This window comes from Cyrtonyx montezumae, unplaced genomic scaffold, assembly GCF_038088225.1.
Source record: "Cyrtonyx montezumae isolate F1298 unplaced genomic scaffold, pur_monq_1.0 scaffold_8, whole genome shotgun sequence".
Classification (NCBI taxonomy): domain Eukaryota; kingdom Metazoa; phylum Chordata; class Aves; order Galliformes; family Odontophoridae; genus Cyrtonyx; species Cyrtonyx montezumae.
In genome coordinates this window covers 36,501,296-36,527,644 of record NW_027072089.1, presented here as the reverse complement: position 1 = coordinate 36,527,644, position 26,349 = coordinate 36,501,296, and the positions used below count along the sequence as shown (strand labels likewise).

The 26,349-nt window shown below is 34.8% G+C and overlaps 1 protein-coding gene across 1 annotated transcript in view; it reads left to right on the top strand.

Annotated features, from left to right (window-relative positions):
• RP1 (RP1 axonemal microtubule associated) overlaps window positions 1-26,349 on the top strand; it is a 167,466-nt gene that overhangs the window by 101,644 nt on the left and 39,473 nt on the right. The window contains exons 33-44 of the mRNA XM_065753301.1: window positions 777-931; window positions 3,241-3,454; window positions 4,488-4,678; window positions 6,396-6,606; window positions 14,438-14,589; window positions 16,448-16,526; window positions 18,026-18,157; window positions 18,745-18,932; window positions 19,353-19,439; window positions 20,712-20,844; window positions 22,137-22,276; window positions 24,850-25,102. Coding sequence (XP_065609373.1) covers window positions 777-931; window positions 3,241-3,454; window positions 4,488-4,678; window positions 6,396-6,606; window positions 14,438-14,589; window positions 16,448-16,526; window positions 18,026-18,157; window positions 18,745-18,932; window positions 19,353-19,439; window positions 20,712-20,844; window positions 22,137-22,276; window positions 24,850-25,102 — 1,935 coding nt within the window. The remainder of the gene's footprint in view (window positions 1-776; window positions 932-3,240; window positions 3,455-4,487; window positions 4,679-6,395; window positions 6,607-14,437; window positions 14,590-16,447; window positions 16,527-18,025; window positions 18,158-18,744; window positions 18,933-19,352; window positions 19,440-20,711; window positions 20,845-22,136; window positions 22,277-24,849; window positions 25,103-26,349) is intronic.

Here is a 26,349-nt window from a genome sequence, read left to right as displayed (position 1 = left end):
TAATATGAGACATGACTGCTTTTCAAAACTGAAGTTCCAGAAATTCTAGTCACTGAATATCTCAAACCTCTTCACATCCTTAAAAGAAACTCTGGCATTAAGTTAGTTGAGTGTTAGCTCAGCAGGACAGTGCGTTAAAAATGACATTTGAAAAATTCTGGTTATTCTCTTTAAGTATGAATACATCTGCAACTCAATGATATTTCACAGAAGAAAATCCATTCTGACTGTATCAATTGAAAAAAGAAAATGTGTTTATACAGGAGCACTACAGAGGCAAAGAAAAGTTTTATTATTGCTGTCATGCACCTTACATTAATATTTTCATTTGGTAAATTTTTGTACTTATACGTTATGCCATGCATCCACAGGCTATGCTACATCAGTCTCTGCTATCTAATTTGCATAAACTTTGCATAGTGGTTTATTCTTTGCACTGTGATGATTATTAACTACTGCAAAGATGATGTAGTTTTTAACAGTAACAAACTCATCTGACTTCTTATTTTCCAAGACTTGAGCAGTAAAATAGATTTAGATGGAATTTGCCTGGGTATTAGTTAAGTCTAAGAATCCAGTTTCACTGAATTTCTAAGGAAGCTGAAAAGATTACACTCACAAAGAGTAACCCATTTTAATCATAGCACAGCAGAATTTTTGGCAGTTACAGAAATGGAAACTAACAATTGTCTTACTAAATAATATATACTTATTTTTCCTTTAAGTAGACCTTTGTAAGTCAAGTGTTTCATTCAATTTTTTTTTTTTTTGTGTAGTCCATAAATATGTTGTCTCTGTACATATTGGTGACCGCTGGGGAGCAGAAACCTTTGCAAATGTTTATATCACTCTTCATGGCAAAAGAGGTGACACAGGTGTAAGGAATCTTCGTACACCTTTAACAACAGAAAGAAAATTCCAAAGAAATAAGGTAATGTGCAGGATGTATCCCTGACTCCACTGCATCCCTCAATGCCTGCTCAAGTTAGTCTCCCTGCTTTTTATAATCTCCCTTTAAACAGTGGAAGGCTGCAGTGAGGTTTCCCCAGAGCCTTCTCTTCTCCAGGCTGAACAAGCCTGATTCTGTCAGCCTTGCTTCATAGAAGAAGTGCTTCAGCCATTTGATGGTCTGCTGCAACAACTCAAAGTCTTTCTTGTGCTGGGGGTACCAGGCCTAGACTCATTATGCCATGTGGGGACTCACAAAGGCTGAGCTGGAGACAATCATCTCACTTTTTCCCTGTACCCCCCACCTCCACCTTTTTGACGCAGCCTAGGATGCATTTGGTCTGTAAGTGGGCACTGCAGGTTCATGTTTTCATTCTCATCTGACAGGACTTCCAAATTCTTCTTTGCAGGGTTACTTGCAATGAGTTCTTCGACCAGTTTGTACATGTGTCTGGGATTGCCCTGACCTAGTTGTGACACCTGGGCCTTGTTGAACATCATTAGATTCACGTGCACACACTTCTCAAGCTTGTCCTTGTCCCTCTGGATAGCATCCCTTCCTTCTTAATGTATCAACTACACCACTCAGCTTGATGTTATCCTCAAACTCTGTCACTCCTTTGTAAAAGGCCACCAGATGGAAGCAGAATTTATTATCCAGCTATTCACAGCATATCAGTGTCAGTGTTAATTCCTATCTGGACGAGCACATTCCCAGTGCTGGATGAATAAATACAAAGCAGATTCCTGAGAACAAACTCTGTGCTCATAATTCTTTGTTCTTCTCTTCCAAATTTAGGACAGTTTGACTAGCAAAGAATAAAAAAAAAAATGGATAGAAAATTAGTTAAGAAATTGCTGAGAGACTTCCAAATTCAGTGCTGTTTCTGTAACCTCAATGCCACATTAAACACTAACTTAATGTTTACTCCGTGACTTTATAAAGGAGAAGAGAATACACATAAAAAATTTGCTTCTAGAGTCTTAGATTTGTGTGGAATGATTTCATCGTAGGGTAAGGAAAAACTGGATTCACTAAAAACTGAGAGATTTCTAAAAGTAATTTTTCCCTCCATATCAGGGCTACGTCTATGTGCAGAAATAGCACTCTACAACCGTTATTTTATTGTACCATCATTCTCAGATTTATTTCCTATTATGTATTAATTAAAAAATGTAATGATTTTAACTTGCAATCTGGTTGACAAGTCTTTACTATTGTTAAAAAGAAAATATGTATTTTTGTCATGCAAAGGTAATGTTAAAGTCAGTAACAAAAATGCTACTTCTCCAATGTTTTTATTTTAAAAGTAGTGCAGACAACATAGAGAACTTCTGAAAGTACTGCATTTTTTTAGAGATCAGTTTGCAATTATCTTCTTTTTAATTGCCCTATCATCTGGTTTGTTAAATTCCTGCTATTAACCCAACCCTTTATTGGGATGATGGTGTTAATTATAGTTCTAGACGTTGTTTTAAAACTCCAGCTAATCATAACCTTGCTGACCATTTGAAGCTACATTCAAGTCCATCTGATGCAAGGCTGGACTGTGTACAGAAAATCTATATTGTTTCACATTAATCCCTATCCTGTTTTTCATTCCCTGATGCCCTTATTCTTTCTTCTCCAGTCTGCTGCATTGCCTATTTCTGGTCTTTTTCTGAATTTTCTTCACATTGTCTTGCTTAATCTTTCAGTTTTTGGTTGCTGCAATCATTTTTGTTTTGTAAGAAAAAAGAAAAGACAACCTTTTCTGACTATTGAAGAAGTTAGAAAACAATCATGTAGTGAGCACACTGTTGAGATTAAATTTTCTTTAGGACTATTAACATAAGTAAAATCTAAATGATCCTTAAAATCTAAATTTGTATGTTACACTTTTGATACTGTAAATGCCCTGAAAATAATTTGATTATAGTCAAAGTCTTGTGATAACTTCTGGCTTGCCAGAACGTTGATGTATATATATTTTAAATGTGAAATGATTGACAAAATCCTTACTTTCCAAAGATCAGATGAAGTTAAAATGCATCATTTATTATGAATGTGAGGTATAATTAGCATGTGCTTTCTTAGATTCAGAGGGTAAATATTGTTAAATGTTACAAAAAAAAAAAAAAGAAAAAAAAAAAACCAGCATTACAACCCAACTATAAGCCCCCAACACAACAGACAAATTTATATTGTCAGCTGAATCCAGCTTGTTTTCACTTGAGTTCAAAGACATTATTGTCCAAGCTGTTTTATTGTTTTTTTGTTGTTGTTTTGTTTGTTGTTTTTTTTTTTTGGAGGTGGATTCATTTTTGGTGGAAGCTGTTTCTCTGAGTCATTTGCAAAAAGTCATCATAGGACATGATGGACAAGGATATGGGGCTGGGATGTACCTCAAGATGATAACAGTCAGAGAATCACAAGACTCAGACAAAGAGTGGGTCTTTCCATGCTGGAACTGGCTTGATACTCATCTGGGATTATGTGAGACTGTTTGTGAGATATTTACAGTTGGTAAGCTCTTCTGTAATCTGGCCTGGCTCTCCGTATCTTTTGAATTTGACTGCAGGTCTCTAAAGTGATTTTTTAAATTGAAAATGTGAATTTATTTGATTTTGTTATTATAACAATTCCACATCTGGTCATGTCAAAGTTTATAAAATTCCATCCTACGTATATTTTGTGTATAAAACCATCTAAATTAAAATTTATGACACTACAGCAAAAGATTTAAAACAGGTAAAGAGTTTGAAATGTATGCCTTGTGGGGATAAATAGCTTAAGTTTTCTGCAGTACTTTTCAGGTTGGTTAGGATCTAATTTGAAATCCTGAGAAAAGTTACTTTAGTCAGTCTGTGTGTTTAGTCACCTGTGGTATTGTTCCACCATGCGAAGAAATAGTACTGTTCTGCTATGCTGTTTATACTCATTCAAAGCTTACTACACCATGAGTTGTATAAATCCAAATGGAAATGAAAGACAGTGGCAACTAATGAAGAGAAAGAGAAGAAGGTCATATTGATTTGTTGAGGATCTGGCAAATATTTTTGCATGTTTACTATATGTCAGTCCTATTATACGATATATTATAGCTAAATATGATATAGTGTCATGTGAAGTTCATCGTTATTGATTTTATATTAGATGTCTGCAGGCTACAGGTGTCTGGTCCTTATAAATGATAAAGTGATTTTAGTAGCATTGATTTTTATATATTTTTTTTTTAAGAACAGTTGATTAGACCTTTAAAAGGTGGCTAAATGTTCTCTTAGTAATTTCTTCCAAACACGACAAGAAAAATAACATTTTATCAAGAAAATACCTGTGAAACCAAAATTTAAAAGCAGAAGGAACATTAAGCTGTTAAATTCTTGTCAAAAAAAAAATAATAAAAGTATTGATGCGTTATTCTTAGTGAACTGTTGCCATAGATACAACATAACCTGCAAATAAAGCTTGGTTTGTGTATTGTAAAGGCTGTGGTCCTGTTATATTATGCGTCTGTCATACTGTCATCTTTCCTCTTTCTCTTTGATCATTTTTAAAGGTAGAAGATTGATTTCTCGTCCTAAACTGCCTAAAGTCATCTTGCAGTCATCTGGTCTCTGGATAATGGACATCACTGGATCTGACTGGAGCAACGAAGAAGATCCATTACACCTTTCTTTCATCTTCTTCGGCAACCAGAATCATAAGAAGTTGACGCTTCAAGTTACAGGAAAAGCAATTCAAATCAAAGTACTTCAATCTTTATCTATTGGAAAAAAAAAAAAGGTCTAAGAATCATGTGCTTGATAACCCACTTAATTCTGAGACGACAAATTGTTTCTTTAAACTAAGCTACTAAATTGATTTTTAAGTTCTCTGTGTAGTTTGGCATGGATTATTTTTTTTTCCTTTGTAGGCAGTCAGACTATCACTTAAGCAACAGCTTTTGTATGAGCAGAAGTGATCTTTCTCCCAGGGTTTCATTCTGAGAATGTTTAAGTGAGCAAATTGGTCCCTAGGTGCATATCACAATATATACCAGACTGCAGGTAGTGATTTACAGTTCATGTTGATCTCACAAAAGTAAGTAATTTGTAAACATACAATTTGTTGGATACTATAGAGGTTTCTGAGCAAATGATAGAGAAGGAAGAAACATGAATGAAATGAAATGTACAGAGTTAATTTTCTCTTTAATTTAATTTATTCATCTCTGCCACCATGTTTTTTCAGGACAATTGTATTTTCTTCCATTGTTTCCCTCTTTTAGTTCTGCTTGTCATTATCACTTTCTTTCCTCCTTAAGTTTACTCCTTTATTCAGACCTTTGTTTTTAGTTTCTCCAGCTACTTAACAGTTTAAATATTAAGTTTTTAATTGGCTGATTGAATGAATTTTACTTCATTGAGAGGAGGCCTGATTCTACTCCCGCATTTCTTACTTCCCTCTTACAACTACAATTCCTTGCTCAGTATCAATGCTGTAGTGCTTTTATGCTTTTCTGACTTCGCTGTCTCTTAATGAACAATACAGCAGAATTTGGAAATGGACTGAAGGCAAATGCTTCAGACACCTCCTCTGTCTTAGGAAATCCCTTAATCATGAAGCACTGTAAACTATGAGAATCACAGTTGTCCTTTTCTTAGAATTCTTGTTCCATCTTTCTGTTGGCCTTTGGGGGTTTTGAGGAAATTATTGATCCCTGTGATAAAACTGGATGCTTTTCCCTCAGCTAGTTCATTAGCCTCAATTTAACCTTGATCAGTTCCTGTAAAAATGACTGAATGGCAGGACTGAGTAAACAAGGGGAAGTGCACAGAGCACAGAGAAGGCCGTGGAAGTTTCTAAGCCAGCTTTACATTACAGAAATGTGTCTGTGAAGCTTTGTCCTGGAAACAGTTTCTTGAGGAATGATTACTGGAACAGCAGAAGAAGGCAGCAAGGCCAAATCAGGAAAACAGGGATGAAAAGAGTCCTAGCATCAAGCCTAAAGAGTGAACGAAAATACGTTTATTTTGATCCTGGGTTTCAGTGAAAAGCAGCCTTGATGTTGTGAATAAAGAAACTGTTGCTGGTTCTTATTCCTGCTAGTCATGTAAAGAAGAGTTAATGATTACACTAATTAAATAATCATCTTTATTTAAAATTTTCTTATTTTCTTTAATGAAAGAGAAATTAAGCAGTCTAGGTTAGGTTATGAACAGGATCCAAAATGAGTAGTGTCTAAGAAGTTTTCCTCTGCTCAAGAACCTATGCTGAGTATAAAGAAATAGTACTAAACTGGAACTATTTGCAATGAGAGCAAAGGAAATAATATGATTAGAAAGGGGAAAAATAATAACTGTTATAAATCTGCTCCAATTCTTCATCTATTAATGTTTGTTCAGCTGTTGTGTACAGCTGTCAGCTATGTTTGCTGTGGCACAATTAGGAAGAGATCCATTCATTTTCTCTTTTTCTTACATAGGATGAACTGGCAGATATTGGCTCGCTATACAAAGTTCAGGTAACTGGCCCACATAGCAAGCTAAAACAGCCATGGCACTTAGATTTACTGCATATGAAGCACACAGGCACAAAGGAAGAGATGTATTTAGCTTTTGACTGCTTGTTCAACCCTAATGAAGACAAATGTGTGGAACTGCCAGCTCTCTATGCAGATCAGGAGCCTTTGCCAGGTAAGCCAAGTCTGCTTTTGTTAGTAGGGTCAGGATTGGTGTCACTGGAATACCAATATATCTCCTGGGCCTGAAACACCGTGTGAGATTCCCACAGGAAATGAATATTAAGAAATAGGATGTTTTGTGTATGCATTTATCACAAAAGAAAGCTGAGAAAAGACAAATCACTGCTATTAAGATTATGACAGATATTGTAACTGTTGATACCAAACACTGAATATGACTTCTTTCACGTGAGGCAGGTTTCCAGTTTTAGCACTTGATTATTTGCTACACCTTCAAATTAATGCCTTGTCAGCTGAAGACATACAAAATATTATTATATATCACCTGAATCTTCCTATTCATAAAGAAATGTGTGTGACCTAGAAAAATAGTCAGTATTTTAAAGAAGAAAGAATTGCAAAGACCCCCTACAAAACAGACAGAATTTAAAAAATGTTACAATCATTTATCAAAGGGATAGCGAAGAATTTCAATTGCAGTACTATTTTATCGATATTGAGAAATTTATAGTACAACAAGTATTATTCCAGCAAAATAGATTAAGCTGCACTTTTTTTCTGCTGCTAGTAACACGTGTGAATTGTGTATATGATGATGACAGAAATATAATAAAGTGATAACTCCCAGTCCCCTAGGAATATGGCAAACAACAATTGCATGCTGATGACTTGATCACTAGCTATTTAAGAACAGTCTTCCCGTTTATCCAGCTCATTAGAATAAAGAGGATTGATGAGGACAGTAAAGATCATGTATTGGAGCTTTTGGTGACAGTTAAGAGGTTTATTGCCAGAGGCTATAGTACAAAGAGTATTCTGCTTCAGCAGAAACTAATAGAAAAAGATGGAAGCTGCCCAGAAAAAGGAATAAAATATTCTATCTGAACTTTTGCACACTGTTCTCTAGAGGGATTTTCCTAACTATTTTATCCTATTTAAAATTGAAACCTGAACAAATTAAATACTGAAGACCTTTTAAATATCTGGTTTTATGTGGGTATTCATAAATTTAAACAATTAGTAGCCTTGTAATCATTTACTGAAAAAAATCTTATGACTTTAGGTTTTTGATCCATCAGGTTCAAAATAACATTGGATGTTGCATGTAATATATGCAAGATATATAATGCTAAGTATGATAACTCTAGAGCTTGTTAAAAATCCCGCTTACGTCTCTATTGATAATTAACTCTATTGGTACTTATATTCAGAATTTGAAATGGCTAAATGTTAAACTAGGCATTAATGGTCTAGAAATTCAAACCAAAATAAAAATTCTAGAATATGTCCTACAAAGTCTTTGTTATGTTAAGAAACAAATAGAGATGTTGTCTAAGAGCATTATCCTGATTAGTGGAGCAATTCCTTTGTGGTAAAAGAAAGGTGAGAAAATTTCCTTGGAAAATTTCTAGGAAGAATATGCATGCATAGTTTCTGCCCCAAATTATGCTGTACTTTTGTAATGCCTACTAACCTAGAAAGGTTCGCATAAACCATTTTGTGGACATCTAACTAAGGGTAATACAATGTTCTTCCAGATGTAGCTCATTTTGAGTCTGTGAGCAGTCCTTTTCAAACTCAAGTATATGTCCACAGATGAAATAATGACATTTGTGATATTTAAAAATGCACTGAATAAGCAATCTTCAGTCAAAGGGTTAATATTAGTTTTATTCTTTGTGGAACCAACACTAATTCAGTCTAAACTTTCAAAGTGTCATCTTCTTCCTTGTATTCTAATTTGCTTTCAGGAGGCAAAAGCATTTCAGTTTTAGGTGTTTGCGCTCATTATTGCTTCAAGAGAAATATCAATTTTTGGGGTATCTTTCATAGATTTCTTGGTAATATACATTTGATAAATAAATGAAATAAAGACAGAATAACAATGTTGGGAGTTATCAATCACTGCTATCCCCAGACAAATCAAGGAAGTAGATAACTCTATAGAGAGAAAAGTAAATGTAAAAATCATTAAAATAAATAGTACCTTTCATTAGTTATGTGAACTGCTTGATTGTAACAAAGGCTACATTAATATAACTACTTATCTTCTAAACTAAATGATTCTATGGGATTTAGGAAGGCAAAAGTATGTATCTATGTTCCTTTATGATCCTTGGGAAAATCATAACTCCTTTTTTAACATCAGTAGTCACTCCCAGTTTTTTCCCATATCTGCAGGCCCTTTTCCAGAATAACTTTGCACCTCTCCCTGAGCATGTGAGCAACTCATACATTCTGTCAATGTCTGTCTCCATACCCAGCCTCACCCACCAGGACATGGGGCTGACTTTATGCTCAATAAGCAAGGGTTAATCAACTGTAATTGAATATATTCTTAATAATGAAACAAACAAACAAACAACAACAACAACAACAAAAACAACAACCCAGAAGCAACAGACTAAGAAACAAAATTTAGAATTGATTCCCTGAAATTGCTTTTTCTTCCATCTGTAAGAGTACTTTTTCTTAGAAGTTAGTGCCCAAGATCACCCTACTGGTAGCTACCTAAGTACAATTATTTTAAATAACCAAGATCAAATGATTCTTTTTTATAATTCCATTAGATTCTGCGACATTATCTCAGAGCTGTATTTGCCTTCTGGATATTACCTAGTATTACAAAGGCAACTACTTTGTCTATTTTCTTTACTTTTGCATATTATCCTAGTATTTATAAGTGTAATTTTACTCAATCAGTAAATTATGGTACGAATTATTACTCATGCATCTTTGTGGCTTTCAGAATAAAGGACACTGATTGATTTTGTATTTTCCTTATAAATTCAGTGACAAATCCATGAAAGGCATTAGTATGCATGTTAACATGCTAAAACAAAGTCATTACATAATTAAATTGTATAATTTTTGAAAACAATATTTTCAGTTAATTACATTTTTAGAATGTCTAGTTCTTAGCTTCTATATTTTTTGAAGCTTTCTAGATAATTTCTTGTTGTTTTTTAAAATCCAATTTTTAATTACTGCTGTCTCTAGGCATGTACCAGAAGTTATACAGTGATATATACCCCAACATGGATGTTTTCTGAAGTTAGAATTTTACAATATATGATTTTCAAAATAACTATTGAAAATGAGTGTTACCAATCTTTATGAGAAGATTTTTAACACCAGTTATCTCTGGCTCACATAAAACTTCTGTGATGCTAACAGTCTATTTTTGTCACAACATGACCCCAAATTCCAACCCTAACACCAAGCCTGTTAACATAAGAGCATGAAGAGTGTAAGTGCTCAATGTATGTTAATATGTTATAACAAACATATATGCCTTTATTAAAAAAAAACTACTCAGTTTTATATTTGTACATTTTACAGATAATGGATAACTTTTCCACTTCGTTCATCACAGTAGGTCACTGTCTTGTAGTAGTGCAATATGATATATTCAGGTATGGATAAGAATTAGCTTGCTGCTTGCTTCTTAATTCTTCTAGACAAAGTTAAGTCCAGTAGCTTATGTTTATCAAATGATTGCCTTATTATTAGGAGCAATAGTAAGACCTATGTTTATTTCCAAAATGAAAGTACTTAAGAAATATTCCAGCTAATGTATTTCTATTAGGCTTATTAGTTAAGGCTTGTTAACTCAAGCATAGCACCTAATACCATGAATCAGTCTTGTTTGGGTGTTGAGCTGAATCATACTCTTTTGCTTAATTTGGCTGATTCCTATTCTGGCTAACTGAGTCCTCTTTCACCACACACTATCAAGTAAGATAGGTGGACCCTGTACCTTTGACTAGATTCTTAAAATCAGGTATTGAACCTATGCAAGATGATTTACACCCCAGTCTTGAGCAAATTAACTGTGTGGCTATAGCAACTGCAGATCTTGATCTTGTTCCCAGCTTTTAATTTCGCCAGAAGAATGATTTTAAGTTTTTGAGGTTTTCTAGATAATAAATTTTCAGGGTTAGACCTCAATTTTTATTATTTATTTATTTCCTAGTAGAAAATAAACTTTAAAAAATATCCTTGTCTGCTAAATTATCTTTGATTTTAATTGCCTAACATCACTTTAAACTCACAACTGTTTCATCTAGGAATTCATCTGACAATAACCCCTGGAATATTAATTCCCCATATTGACATTTTCTATTTATTGTACTATTTTGTACAGCTGAATTTTTGCAGAAGCCCATTGAAAAATGACCCTGTCAGACAACTCCAACACATTTGAAATTCAGCATCCTATGCTGCCCCTTTCACACTGGCATCGCTATATTTTGGTGGAGAGTTTGCCAATCTTCATAGGAAAGCAGTATGAGGAAAGATCTTTAGAGCTGTAACAGGAGCAAAAAGATTCATTTGATGGTCCACTTCCACCTTCCCAGCCTGAATGTACTACCTGAATCATTTGATTTTATTGCAAAGTTAAGAACTTAATGGTGGAAAGGGTTTAACTGTATAGGACAGGGTATGGTTTTGTCATTTAAACTCTTCACTCTGAGAGGATATTGAGTTTCCTTTGGGCAAATGTTACTGAAGTCTGAAATAAATAATCTTTGGATAAATTTTGTTTCTTAGTAAATTACACAAAAAACCCACCACTACCACCTACAACAAAATTCAAACCCACAGTTTCTGTCCTATCTCTAATTCATAGTTGTTTTTTTCTCCTTTTTACTGAGCACTAGGTGATCACTTTCACATCTCAACTGTGCTGGCTTACATCTGAAACAGATCTTTTGTAAATAGGATTTGGCAGAGGCTGAGGATGCCAAGATTGAACAGAACATCTTATTTTAGTAGATCACTATTGCTAGAGGGATGTGGTTCATTTGGTTGTGAGAATGGTCTCCAAATTTTCATTCATAAGGGTCGCTTTGTGTATTTTTGTTTTACTTACACAGCAGGAGTCTTTCATCTGATTTAAAATCTTTGAAAATTAATGGGAAATATTTGCTGTGACTACAGTGAGCTTTGAATTATGCATTAAAAGATTCAGCAGATTCACAAGGAAATTCTGACTCAGCAAAAACATTAGATATGTTTCTACTTTTCAGTATGTATCTCATTTGAATCCAGATGTTATGAAGTAACTAGCTGTGTGATTAGAGCCGAGATCATTATTAACTATATTAATGATCACAGACCAAACCAGAAAGGTCATTGCAAGCCCTGTTATTTCTAATCAACTGTACCTGAGTGGTCAGGTCTGTGGTCCGAGCTCTTACTCACACAAGTAGTCTTCAGACTTCAGTACACAGTATACAGGTGAGCCACCAGTCTGGATGAATAACTCATATCCTAGCCATATGAAGCAATAAGAAGCAAAAATGCTACCTGGATGGCACACACACTTTCAAATAGCTGGATTTCCATCAGGAGCAATTCTGTGTGCCTACATTCATTTTATTGCACCTATGTTGACATCCATCTGACAGTGCATATTTACCTGCCTTGAAGTAAAACATGGGATAAATTAAAGTGTCAGTTTAGGAAAACCCTTGGTCTACTACTTATCATCAAACATGAGTGATGTAATTGATTACAAACACTTTCTCAAACCATGGTTTAAATATTTAAAGAAAAATTCCCAAGGGAAGTCCCTGATGTAAATAATGACACAGTGAAATAAAATTACTTTTCAGAAAACTCATCCCCACATAGTATAAAGGTGAGAAGAAACAAAAACATTTCAGTGCAATGCAAAGAGCACACCTTTATTAGCAGACTAATGCAGCCCTTATTATTTAATGAATCATTTTAGATATTCATTTTTCAATCAGTATGTAAAACCATCTAGTAAGCAAAAGCACTCTCATTACAGTGATATGACCTTTTTATTTTAGACATATAAAGAAGTAGCTATATAAGATGTCACAATATTTGAATTCAGGCCTTTTGATTATAACACTCAATATGAATAGCACCAACTTGTGAAAAGAGCTGTAAGAAAAGCTTAAAAATAAATATCTTCAGAACACATATTTTTTTCTCTCTGTTTTCATATCACCTACGCATGAAAATAAATGACAGCCTTAGCTTCTGGGATCTTAATAATCACTCTCAAACCTACCAGAAATTTCCCCTAATTATATCTTCTTTTAAGGCTATAGTTTGGTTAAATAGGGTCATTTCTGTCTTGGAGTAAACTTGATTCAAGAACTAAACTGTAGTGAAAATATCAGAAGATTCCAGGATTTATACTGAGATATTTGTGTATCCTGTGATGTATTTTAGACTTGAGTTGAATAATGAGTATTTCAGTGCTTTCTGGATTGAATTATGAGTTGTGAGACTGAAAATGCTCCTGGGAGTATATTTCCTGGAGGAGCATATGTTGTGTAACCTCATACATCCCAGGTATGGGCAAGTATCAGAGTGAGTCCGGAAGCATTTTGGCAGTACACTGCATCGCAGTCTGGGCATTGTTGAGATCTGGTTCATAATGTCAGTGATGAAAACCATTAGAGCTGGGGCCAAATAGTTTAGAGTAGTCAGATATAGCTCAGTACATGTTAAATGTTGGGTTTTAAGGTTGCTTGGGCCTTCAACACATCAATCTTAAAATTTCTACCCCAAAATTCATGGGATAATATATGCATTCTTGAGTACATGTGTGGTACATGTATATTGTTTATTACCCACATCCTAAATGTGACTTTTACAATGACAAGCTTGTGTGACTTCTTCTCCTTAGGCTGAAATAATCATGCTTGTGGTTGGAAGCAGAACATTCAGACCTAACTCTCATTCAGATCTAACTCTAAACTCTTAACTTTTAGTGTCTACCCCTAGAATATATGGGAAACCCTCACAGGTGTTCATATCCCTAACATAGCCACCAAAATTAGATACCTACAGTGACACACACACACACACATATATATATACTATACAGCAGTATACCAATGAGCACACATTTATTATTACATTTTAAATAAGAGCAAGTTTTAAACACCACAAAGCAAGCAAACAAAAAAACTTCTAGTTTTTTTTCATTACATCCTTGTTATGGTGCTGCAAATAATAACATTGTGACCTTCTTCTATTTCTTTCATTGTTTTTTACTTCCATTATAAACTTATTTATATGTTGAAGTTGATATTGAAAGGCTTTTTAGTTCATTAACTTGTTTTAGCTCCAAGTTCATTCCGATAGTTTTATGGTCTTACAAGTGAGAAAGCTTGATAGTCCTGATCTGTTCAGCTACAGGAAGGTAATTACATAAGTTTGAAGCTTAATACAATTAAATTCCAGCTTTCTTTTAAACATTATTGTAAGTACTTTACTTTAAAAATTATTGTAAGTACATTATTGAATAGGGCTCTGGGCAGCCTGACTGAATGGGTGGCAATCCTGCCCATGGTAGGGAAGTTAGAACTAGATAATCTTTGAGGTCCCTTCCAACCCAAGCTATTCTATGGCTCTGTGTTATCATGCACTCAGAGAGAAGGAACAAGTATAGGTGAATTGTCTTAGAAAACAGAGTTTAGACCATCCAAAGTCTGAATATTTTTAGGGATTTACTTTTTGAAACAGGAGAAGGAATTATTTTTGAGACCCTTTGCCCCAAACAGCAGCCAGTTGTGCTGATTTTCTGGAAGAGGCGTCTAAGTAAAACAAAATTGTATTTTGTGAATTGCCAAACAGGGAGTTACATGGTAGGAAAGTTTTGGTTAGGACACCAAGAAAGAGATCTGTGCTACTTCTACTTTGGCACAGTGTGCAATTCAGATGGAATTTGCAGTGGTTTCTACCAGGAATTGTTAGACAATATAGATGTTATGCAAGTAGACAACCAGAATTCTCATTATAACTTTTTTTTTTTAATTCATCTTTTTCTGAAGTTGTGGAATATTCAATCAATTTGCACACGGGAGACTTGAAGAAAGCAGATGCCACTGGTGAGGCTTATCTATGTATTCAAGGAGAAAGGACTGACTCGGGGAAACGATGGCTTAACTCAAGAAACAGCCTGATTACTTTTGCTAGAGGGCAGGTAAAACAATGAGGAAAAACATAACTGAATTTGCAAGTATCTTCTTGTTATTTCTTACATTGAGATAGAACTTTTCATGTACACAATATAAAAATACTTCACTAACTTTTGTGTTCTAGGTAGGTATAAATTTCTCTATCAACTAAGATGTAATTTCCTTAGGTAAGATATTATACATAATCAGCATTACACGATAATAATTAAATTGAAGAAGTCATTTGAAGTTGAACTAAATATACTGAAATTTCTTCTTTAATATCCCAGACTTTTCAGGCCATGGAAATATCTTTGTTTAAATATACATGATAGAGCTGATAGAATTTCTGTAGAATATCTTGCCTTTAGACCACAACCTTCTCTTGATTAACTTTCCTGAATAGTAATATCTGTATATCAAACAGTATTTTATTTTTTTCATGTTTCATTTTTTTCCTCATAATTCTTGCTTTTAAACATATTCTTGCTTTTTGAGGTTTAAAGAGATTTTCCTAAAAGAGTAATTCCTTAAGTAGTTCTAGGCATAAAAATAAAGTAGGTAAAATAAATTTCAGATCAAACAGAAGTATCTGTTTCAGATTGAAAGGGATTATATAGCTGACACGTTATTAGATCCCCATTGGGTTCAGATTTGGAATAAATTTTTGTTTGTTTGTCTTAAGTGAATAATAATATCACTGCAAATATTTGCTGAAGGGAAAAAGAAAAGATTCCTTCAAGTTCATCATTGAAGAGAGAAATATCTATCGTAGAAATGGCTTCTATAAAAAAAAAAATCCTTATTCCAATGGAATCAGAATCACCAAGGCTGGAAAAGACCTGCAAGATCATCCAGTTGACCATCTGCTGCTCACCAATAGTTCACACTAAACCATGTCTCTTGGCACAATGTCTAAGATTCCTTGAACATTTCCAGGGTCAGTGACTCCACCACCTCCCAGGGCAGCCCATTCCAGCATGTGACCACTCTTTCAGAGAAGCAGTGCTTCCTAACATCCATCCTGAATCTCCCCTGGTGCAACTTGAAGCCATTCCCTCTAGTCCTTTCACTACTTACATGAGAGAAGAGGCCAACCCCCAGCTCACTACAACATCCCCTTCAGGTAGCTATATGATAAGGTCTCCCTGGAGACTCCCATTCTCCAGACTGAACAATCCCAGCTCCCTCAGACACTCCTCATAAGGCCTGTGCTCCAGACCCCTCAACAGCTTTGTTGAACTACTCTGGATATGCTTCAGGTTCTCAATGGCTTTCTTGCAGTGACGGGCTCAATACTGAATATAGTACTTGAGGTGCAGCCTCACCAGGGCTGAGTACAGTACCTGCTCCTACCAGGATGTCATTGGCCTTTTTGGCCAGCTGGGCACTCTGCTGGCTCGTGTTTGGACAAGATACATAGCACAGTGGTTGAAATCTTCCCAGATGCTATTCATTTTTTTCTCATTTATTTACCTTACTCAATTACGTGTGATTTTTAATGAAAATAAAATTGCTTCAGGTTTTCAGAATAATTAGATACTTGCAAATTTCATCGAGAGTTAGATTCTTATTCAAAGTAACTTTCAACACCAGCTGATATTGATATTTGATTATTTTAAAGTGTGAACATACAAGACATGAGCACTTTATTGCTATCCATTGCTTGTAAAATTGCATCCTATTATGTACAGCAATTTTTTGATATTCATAATATTCTCTGGAATAGAATATATTGTTTATCATATTTACGATTTAATTACGAACTCTAAGACAATGGAATAGCATGAATGAGATAAATTTACCTCCATTAATATACAGAGCAATGTCCAGATGCACAAAGCTAAATTATTAAATATAATTTAAATTATCTTCACATTACAGGTGGATGTTTTCAAAATCAAAGCAGTATACCTTGGCAAGTTGAAACAAATTCTTGTTGGATTTAAGAGTCCAAGAAAAGGTCAGCTTTTTTTTTTTTTTCTCTTACTTATAGTGATACATTTGTGATTAAAATTCACATATTTTTTTTTAATTTGAAATTGCTCTCAACTTTCTATTGTTCATTATTTCTATTGGACTATACTTCTCAAGTATCTAGCTTCATTAAAATGAGTGAAACATTCCTAGCAAATGTAGTGACTCTATAAAATGATAAAATTATTTGTGAAACCTTTCTCTTTAACAGTTACTATGCCTTTGTGATTCATGTGAGAGAAGTCTTTGTTTTTCAAAAAGCAATATGACTTCATACTTTTGCAATTTTTAACATTTTTTCTTTCCATTTTTGTATTGTGGACATCATTTTTGAAAGAGTTTTTTAGTTCTAAATGATTCTCAGTTAAGATAAGGAAAGTGAATCAGCTCATCAGGTTTGGAACTGTAACACAGAAGGTTGTTCTTGCCTTCTACTTTTTATTCTAACCCATTAGAAACATTTTTTTTTTAAAGGATTCTGTATATGTGAGGTTGAGTGGCAGATAAATGGCAACATTGCCTGCAGGATATTATTTGTGTTCTCCCTCCATCTCAACAGAAGAGCTTCTTGGTGTTGAAGAAAATTGTTCAGCTCTTAAACAGTAACAGTGGGGATCATCATAAACTGATATTTTGTTCAATAATTTGGCTAAAATTTTGTCCCAACAGTATCTATAGGAAAGAGAACAAAGCTTTTACAGATTTGCCACTTGCACAGATTATGTTGATACTAAAAACAAGACGGTTCCAGTTCATGAGAAATTGAATCTCTTGTTATTTTTATAAAAAAATAAGTCTATAAGATGACTCTGTATATTGAACTTAAAGATGTGTATATAAAAACTGATTAGGGGACTACTTCTCATTTATTTCTTGCTTGGTAACGCTGAAATTAATGATCAGACTTTCATTAGCTTCACCAAATCTTGGAGTATAACCAAGTTTATCAAAGCTGAAAGGTCTGAGCCTTGTTTCCAGAGAATCACTAAATTAGCCTCCTACAGGAGAAAACCTTCAGTTATGTTTACAGCTTATTGGATTGCATAGATCCTTGCCATAGAGGAAGTTGTGCTGAGTAGATTTCTTGGTGGCTTATATGGTAGAAATTCTGATATGCTGCTTTCCTTTGGGGTATTTATAATACAATGTTGTATATGGGATTTCTTGTGTATAGATCTCACGGAAGCTTTTCCATCCTTTAGGCCACTGATAGGTTGAATCTATCTATGCACTTATTTTTTCACTAGGTCGAGACAAATTTTCTTTAAGAATTTTTCACTGTATCAAATACACTAGAGAGTAGGGGAATGGATAGAAATGTACACGCACAGTCACAGTATTTTCAGAAGTTTCATTTCCTTTGGAAGTCAGACAAAAGAATATATTGCTTTGATTTTGTAATGATAGAAACTTACGACTACATACCAGGAATATTTTGTTGCTTAACAAGTTTAAATTAGTAATGTTCTGTTTATTTTCATCCAGATGAGTGGTTCTTGGAAAAAGTTGTTATAAAAGAAGCCAGCTACCCTTTTTCTTCACATGTCTTTGTTTATAATAACTGGATCAATAAACACCATAAGAAAGATTTTGTGGAAGTAGTAATTCCTCTTAAAGGTAATACCAGCAGAAATGCTCTTTCTTTGTGTGAATTGCTATTGCATGGCAGAGCATAATAAAGCCAATACATGGCTCCTTCATGGCTACTCACCTACTCTGTAGGCAAAACCAATACTGGTACCATGATAGTGAGAGACTGAGGCCTGGTCCAAGGTGAATTAGGCCTTCTTTTGAAAAAAAGGAGGAGGAGGAAATCATGTTGGGTGATGAAAATGGTGGGAATGGCATTGCAGAGTTTCTAGTTCTTGCTGCTGCTGGAAGAGATGGTAGTGTATAGTCTTGCCTTACAGAAGTTGGCCTGTACTTTCAGAACTTTGGTGAGCAGTTGCGGGTGCTGGCACCATGTTCAAAGCAGAGAAGATGGGCACCTCACCTGTGTGAATTTCACAAATGGATTAGTGAAGCAGCTAGCTTGGTTTTACACACCTTCATGGGGCTAGAATGAGTAGTGGGGCTTCTGTGACTTTTCTGCCTGACTTCTCTGTGCCAGATCCAGTATACTAGGCAAAATAATTTTATGTCATGGTTTATACTGTCTTATAAATTAGATATGGGCTCTCAATATATGTTTGTTTCCAATACAGAAACATCTGTGACATCTCCATCTCTTCTTACAAAACCAATTAATACTAAAAGCAGAGGACGATGGCAAATGTGGGTACAAGGTGTACAAGTACCAGAAGATATGCCTGATATTCAAGTTGTTGTATTTGGAACAAAAGGGAAATCTCCTGCACAGAAAGTTCAGAATCTGAATGATAATCCATTTTTGGTTTGTTTCTTCTTTCACACGAATTTTACCAAAGTGTTACAGTAAAGTAAGACTTGCAGCTTATGCATGTGAGGTCCCATGTACTGATATGTTTGTTTGCTAGAGTAAATGCCTTGCAATAAGTCTAGCAGTCCTTAATAGTAAGGTATTAACTAACCAAGTTATTTCATGTTTCATTTTCATTTTATTTCTCAAACCACATCTAATCTGTTTTCACTATTTAGAAGCTATGTACCTTTACCACGAACCCAGAAAAATACTAATTCTGAAATCTGCATGTGAAATTACTGACAGTTTCTGGGGAGATATTTGAACCTGAGTCATACTTTCTCTAAAGTTTTTTATTCTTAAACATAGAAAAGAAAAGCAATAATTATTCATCTTCTGCTTTTTTTTTTTTTTCATTTATTTTTCTAACAGTTGACTGTTGGAGATGTTGGAGATATAACAAAACTTTCATTTTTGTCATCCAGTCCATGTTTGGGAAGAGGAATTAATCTTCACAAGGTATTCCAATATATTCTTCATATAAAGAATTCTGCTTAATACTTGTATAAATAGCTTTTGTTGAAAAATATATTGCTGTATTTGATTTTGTACCACATCAACTGAAACACTTGTGGCTTGTGGCTCAGTCACATTTTGTCTATAGATGACTGCCTATAGCTTCTGGATCTCTTTGAGAGCAGACCCACCTGTTTCTGCCCACTGGAGCACATATAGTCATACCTATTCACTTCTGTGAAGATCCATACTGAATGATGGTACAGAGGGAAGCATTTTCTCCTGGTGTTAGGAGATGCTAATCCTTACAAGGAAATATTAATAGCCCCTTGATACCCTGTGACCTAGTTGTGGAAAGCAATTAAGCTGACATTTTTTATTTATTCAATGCAAGTATTCATTAATGGACCTTAAACATCTGATCGGTATAGATAAATGATATCTATAATGAAATTGTAAGTATATACAAGACAATCCATATCCTTCACTTGTGTCCTAGCTTTGTCTGGGATGGAGTTAGTAGTAGCTGGTATGATTCACTGTTTTGGACTTAAGAGGCCACACTGATGGTTTAGTTGCTGCTGAGCAGTGTTTACACTAAGTCAAGGACTTTTCAGCTTCTTGTACTGTCCTGCCAGTGAGGAGGCTGGTGGGGCACAAAGAGCTGGGAGGAGACAAGTCAGCTGACCGAGACTGGACAAAGGGATATCCCATAGCATATGGTCTCATGCTGAGCGATAAAACTGAGCAAGTTGGTTGGGAGGGGGCAACTGCTGCTTGGGAACTGGCTGAGAGCATCAGTCAACGAGCAATTGCATTGTGCATCGCTTGTTTTGTATATTGGTTTATCATTATTATTACTACTACTATTATAATGATTATTATTACTTTCTATTTCTTTTCTGTTTTATTAAACTGTCTTTATCTCAGCCCATAAGTTTTACCTTTATCAGATTTTTCATCCCATCCCACCACAGTGGGATTGAGTGAACATTTGAACAGCTGAGCTCCTGGGTTAAACTACAACTTGGTTCCCCACAAATGTTCCCAGTGTCTGTGCCGTGAAAAATACAGACAGAAACAGGCTGCAGAATCAGGGGCTTGCACCACTTTAGCTCTCTTTATGCAGAATGAGGTATCTTTACAAAGACTGCGTGTGAGACAGTGTGTGAGTGACAATGTGTGAGTTAAAAATAGGAAGATGATGTTTCTTTGGGAGTGGAAATGAAAAGCAAAATATTTCAGAGAAGGATGTGTTTCTACTTTTTCCTACAGCTTCGGCTGAAAGATCTGGACACTAAGCAGGAGTTGAGTTTTCCAACTGAAGACCAGTGTCTGTTTGGAGAAGATGGATCTGAGACTGTGACAGAGCTAGCAGCAGTCAGACCAGACAAGGCACCACTCAGAGGTATGTTGCTGAACAAAGAATAAATATGTAAGGAAATAAATAAACACACTCATTCAAAGTTGTGAACTACCTAATAGAATGAGCACAATGAGCAAGGCTATAAAACATTTTATAATAAAAAATATCACTCAAAATTATTTTTAGACACTCACTCATAATGTCAGAGTTTTAATAACAAATATTGTTCTTATATTTTTTTTTATCTTTTTTAAAGCAACTGGCATTTTGTTTTCACTAGTCTAAGTACTAATCTGAAAGTCTGAAAACTGTTAAAACCTATTACTATGTATCTATTGAATTGTTCAGAAAAGGACTGATTTTACACAAAGCGAGGGACAAAATCATGGATTTAAAAAAGGCACACGTGTGTTCAAAAAGACATGATTCACAGAAAGAAAAAAAACATTGTTGAGGTTTTCTTCAAACCCCTTTTCTGCTCTCGTAGGTCTCTGTTCCATTTAATCACTGTATTTGAAAATATGGTAACATTTTCCTTTGTTCTGATTATGTTGCAAACAATATTCAGCGAAGAAAACTCATTCATCACACTTTGTCTTCCTAGTTAAAATATGTAAAACTTTCTGTTTTTGCCACCTAACTTGATCTTAATAGTCTGTTATAACATTAGAATATTCACATTCTTCACAGAAACCATTTAGAAAAAATTTTTCTGTCCTACTATCTCAAGCCATATTCACTACATAACTCATCATCAAAAGTCATGGAAAGCTGTCCTTTGTGTTGATTAATAATAATAGTAACACATATCCAAATAAATAGCTGAACCTTAACAAATTAATTCATAGTCACCATTTCTCCTGAACAGATTGAGTAATGGTTGACATAATTATCAAAGTGCCAGATTAAAGCAGAATACATCTGATCCAGAACGGAAAGTGTATTTCATCTTTGTTGTATCTCAATTTAAGAATGTTAATCTACAAGAATTCAAGACTTGTTAAAAGCCTCACATAATGAATGTTATTCTTTCTGTTGATTTCAGTGACCACTGTGTAATGCTCCAAGGAAAGTGTTTTCCTCATTTATAATAGCGACTGTGGATGTTGTATTGATGCATGAAGGACATACTATCTCTAATGGTGTACTGTGTTGTGAGATAAGTAGCAAAGCTAGAAACTCAGACAAAACATTAATGTCAAATACAAAAACTTCATTCCTTGGTCATGAAAGTAGTCTTTCAGCTAGAATATCCAGTTTTATAATGACTGGTAATTATATTGCCAAATACGTTGATTTGGTAATGTTTTTGTATCTTTGATTTTTCATGACAGAAGTTCTTTACTCAGTCAGTGTTTATACGGGAACATTGCCTGCATCAGGGACTGACGCAGACATATTTATAACTATATTTGGAGAGAATGGAGATTCCTGCAAAAGGAGACTAAGACACTCATGTTTTGAAAGAGGACAGGTTAGTAGTTGGCTATGTTCCTTAACTGTTTTTTAAAATTTTATTGCTCTCTTTCCCAAACATCTTTATTTTCTCTTGTTAAGTACAGGCACTGATGTTAAGCTACAGTATAAACTGTGGAAAATATGTGTAACTTACTAAGTCTGGATAATTTTATTGAATTTGGATTGTGGTGTAAGAATTTTTTGATGTATTGCATCTTGAACACCCATAAACCATCAATAACTGTTCTTAGTAATCTGTTCTTTTTACACCATCTGGTAGTGATAAGACAAGGAGGGGAAATTTAGGTTTGATGTTAGGAGGAAATTCTTTACTCAGAGGGTATCACAGTATACTGCTGCCTTAGTATAAACTATATTATTAAAATACAGGAAAAGTCTGTGGTCTTAATTGTGTGGGTGATGGTACTATAGGCAGTGAGAAGTATTAATAAAAGACAAAAGGGCACATAGTCTGTGACATATCCTGGAAAATATATCTTAAAAGAATAAATTTATATAGCAGTTTCAAACCAAATGTAAATACACAGTATTAAGCTGTAGGGCTGTCATGAGGCTTCCTCTCAGCATCCTCTTCTCTGGGCTGGACAAACTACGGGACTTCAGCCACTCCTCATGTGTTGTGCCCTCTAGACTTTCCACCACCTTTGTAGACTTGTTTTGTATGCTCTCCAGAAGTTTTACATTCTTCTCATGTTGTGCTGCCCAAACCTTTACTCAGTGCTTAAGGTGAGACAGCGCAGTGCAGAGCAGAGTAGGACAATCTCTTCCCTCACCCACTGGCAGTGCTGTGCCTGATGCACCCTGGCCCTTTTGGTTGCGAGAGCACAGTGCTGACTCAGATTCTACTTTCCATCAACCGGAACAACCAGATCCCTTTCTACAGGACTGCTCTCCAACCTCTCTTTCCCTGGAAAAAGATAAAGACTGGAATATAAGGAAAAACTAGGAAGACAGAATATTATCACAAAGTATAAGCAAATATATGACTGTATTAAGGACAACTAGTTACCATTCATTAGTTACTAGCTAATTCTCCATCTGAAGTAAGTCAATTTAAATAAAATCCTGTTGGCATTCATTAATTACACTCCCAGTACTGTCTTTAATGCAGTTCTAAATGCCTTTATACTCAGTAGGAAAAAAAAAAAAGAAATGTAATGGCATCAACCAAAAGTGCATTCTTGCTAATACTAAAGGAGTAGGCAATTTAATGTATTATTATGTGAATTCATTTATAACAATGAGTGATTATGACCACTGTTGTCTAATGACTGTTAATTATTATCTCAAAGAATGAGACTAATGATAGGTTCCTTTTTCAGACAGAGTTAGCTGTGAAAGAACATGAATATTAGCAATACAGGCTATTTCCTCTAAGTCAAGGGTCATGTAGACTGACAAGAAAATTATATTTGGCTTGGAATTATAAAGAATAAAATTAAAAAGCAATGAGCTTTTTAAAATGTTCAAAAAAAAAAAAAAAAAGCTACCAAAAACATTATTTACAAGATGTTTCTCCCAGCTATATCTTATTTTGGGCTGCATTTGCATTCATGGATATAACAAGGTGATGATGGAAGCTCTATGTGATAGGAAGAATAAATCTGATGTCTTCTTTTTCTGAGTACATTGTAGAAAATAGTCCAACACAGCCAGGGGAGTGGACCAGATGACACAATAATTTTTTAAAAATCATCTCTTTTTTGTTGCTTTCTGGTTGTCATGCTTTTTCCTGCCTGGTGGAAAATTGGTTGGCAACAAATAAAAATTACAGCGTCTGTTTCTACTATCCATCTGCATTTTTTTTAATGTCACCCACACACATGCCCAATGTATCTACCCACCCACTTGTATTCTCTCTTGCACAGAACACATTCATTCTCTCAGTCACATAATTTATTCATCCCAACATGCACTAGTGCAGTTGCCATTTAGCTTTTGTTTGCTAGTAGCTGTAGCAATATTTAAACAGATGTCTATTTACATCCAAAGAACACATCAATTCTTGCCTGTATGCGTGCATAGCTTTACTTATAGTTTCTAATGTCAGTATCATCCTTTGTTTGCACAGTCATCAGCGCTGTGAGTTTTACTTCAGACTTGAATAGTATAGCATTTTTTCAAATGAGATAACAGAATATAAAGTACTTCGACTTGTTTTTTTTTTTTAATAAAATGCTCTGTTTAAACCAAATTCAATTTGCAAGAGCAATCCTGAAGTTTTGAGGACTATCTTTGATTCAATTACAAGGAACTGGTTGAAGTTTCATGAAACTTCTATAAGATATGAGGTTTCTTTCCAGTGTATGAGTGGGATACTTAATACAGCCTGGGATGCAGTAGTCACGAAAAAGGAAAAACACATACATCCAAGGATCTACATATTTTCTGAATAGGGTCGCTTGATATAAATTTGAAAGTATCAGAATATCTTCCTTTTCTGTCAGAAATCAAAAGCTACTTCAGAATTGAAAAGTGTATGCCTTTCCAAACACGCTTTTAAAGACAGAAGATGAAATATTTGGTTTAATCAGTTTAATGCAATTCCTTTTTTCTTTACCGTCCCAGGTCAGAATCTGTGAGGTGAGAGCGGTAGACCTTGGACTGTTAAGCAAAGTGCTTGTTGAGCACAATAATGTCGGTTATGGAGCTGGATGGTACTTGGACCGAATTGTCATCCATGAATCAGACAAGACTGATAGCCAATATATATTTCTTTGCCAGCAATGGTTAGACAGTGGAGTTGGTGATGCACAGATGGAACGAATGCTGAGACTTCTTGGAAAAGTAGGGAAGGGAATGCTGACAGAAAAGATACATGGTAAGATTCAAAATCATCAAATTTCCTTCTGGTTTTTCTTTAATGATAGTTTGTATTGTTTTACAAAAACAGTATAGCTTAAAGGTGAGTTGTATCTCTCAGACTCTCACGCCAAACAGTTTTAACACCTGGTAGATGGAATTATAATTAGCAGAAGGGAGAGATGAAGTGAATGGGAGCAACGAAGTGTGTGCTTAGTTGAGGCTTGAAAAAAGCTTCAACAGAAAGAGGTAGGTTGTTCCATATGGCAATTAATGCAAAGCAGAAGGCTCCTACAACAGTGGTGAAATCTCAAGAAGAGATACAAAAACTCATATAGCAGAATGAGATATTCCTGTATGTTCATATGTTTGTGAAAAGCATTTTTTTTTTCTGTTTTAATTTTTACTTAAATTGCACGAATTTTTTGCAAAGTGAGTTGATCTGGACCCAATATCCTTTTCAATTTAATTAAAAAAGGATCAAAAATAAAAAATAACGTTAACATAGAAAACCTGATAATTCTTTTACACTTTGCCATGGAACTGGATTTCTTAGCTCTCTGACACATTTTGTTAGTTTTTGAAGAGTTGTTAAATGTTGGCTTTGGTCCATTTATGTGATTTGACATAGAAATGGTAGACCAAACCACATGAAGTTTAACTAATCTGAAGATGTGAATTACTGATTCCATTATTGATTCCTATGTTCATGGCTATTCTATTTTATGTTTGGAGTTTAGGTTGTAGTATATATTCTCATGTTTAGCTGCCTGTGTCTTGTCTAGTAAAAGATATTTCACATAATTTAAGGAAATACAAAAATACTATTATTGAGACAACAGAAGGGCAGAATAATATGGAAAGATAAGCTAGATGATAAGTTTCAGTAATGTCAATTTCAAGATAAGAAATTACTGTACTACAATACTGCAATAATTCCATTGGTGCCCTACATAATCCGGAGACTGAGGCAGGCTTCTCCAAAGTGTTATTTAGAGCAGAAACCTAGGCTTGGTCAGGGTCTGTCAACTCTCTCTTTACTGACAATTTAAAAGGTGTGAGAAATCTTGTACCCTTTTCCAGAGTCTGTAGTTATGTAAAAAACTTCTACCATCCTCTTTTCTCACACACCCATAGTCCTCAAAAATTTGAGTGCAGATTGACTAGTATCTTCTAGTCTGTGATTATTTATATTCAATTGTGAATCTATTTAACATAAGTTCTAGTCTGTCCGTATAATACTTTTAGGAAGAATGTTACAGATAA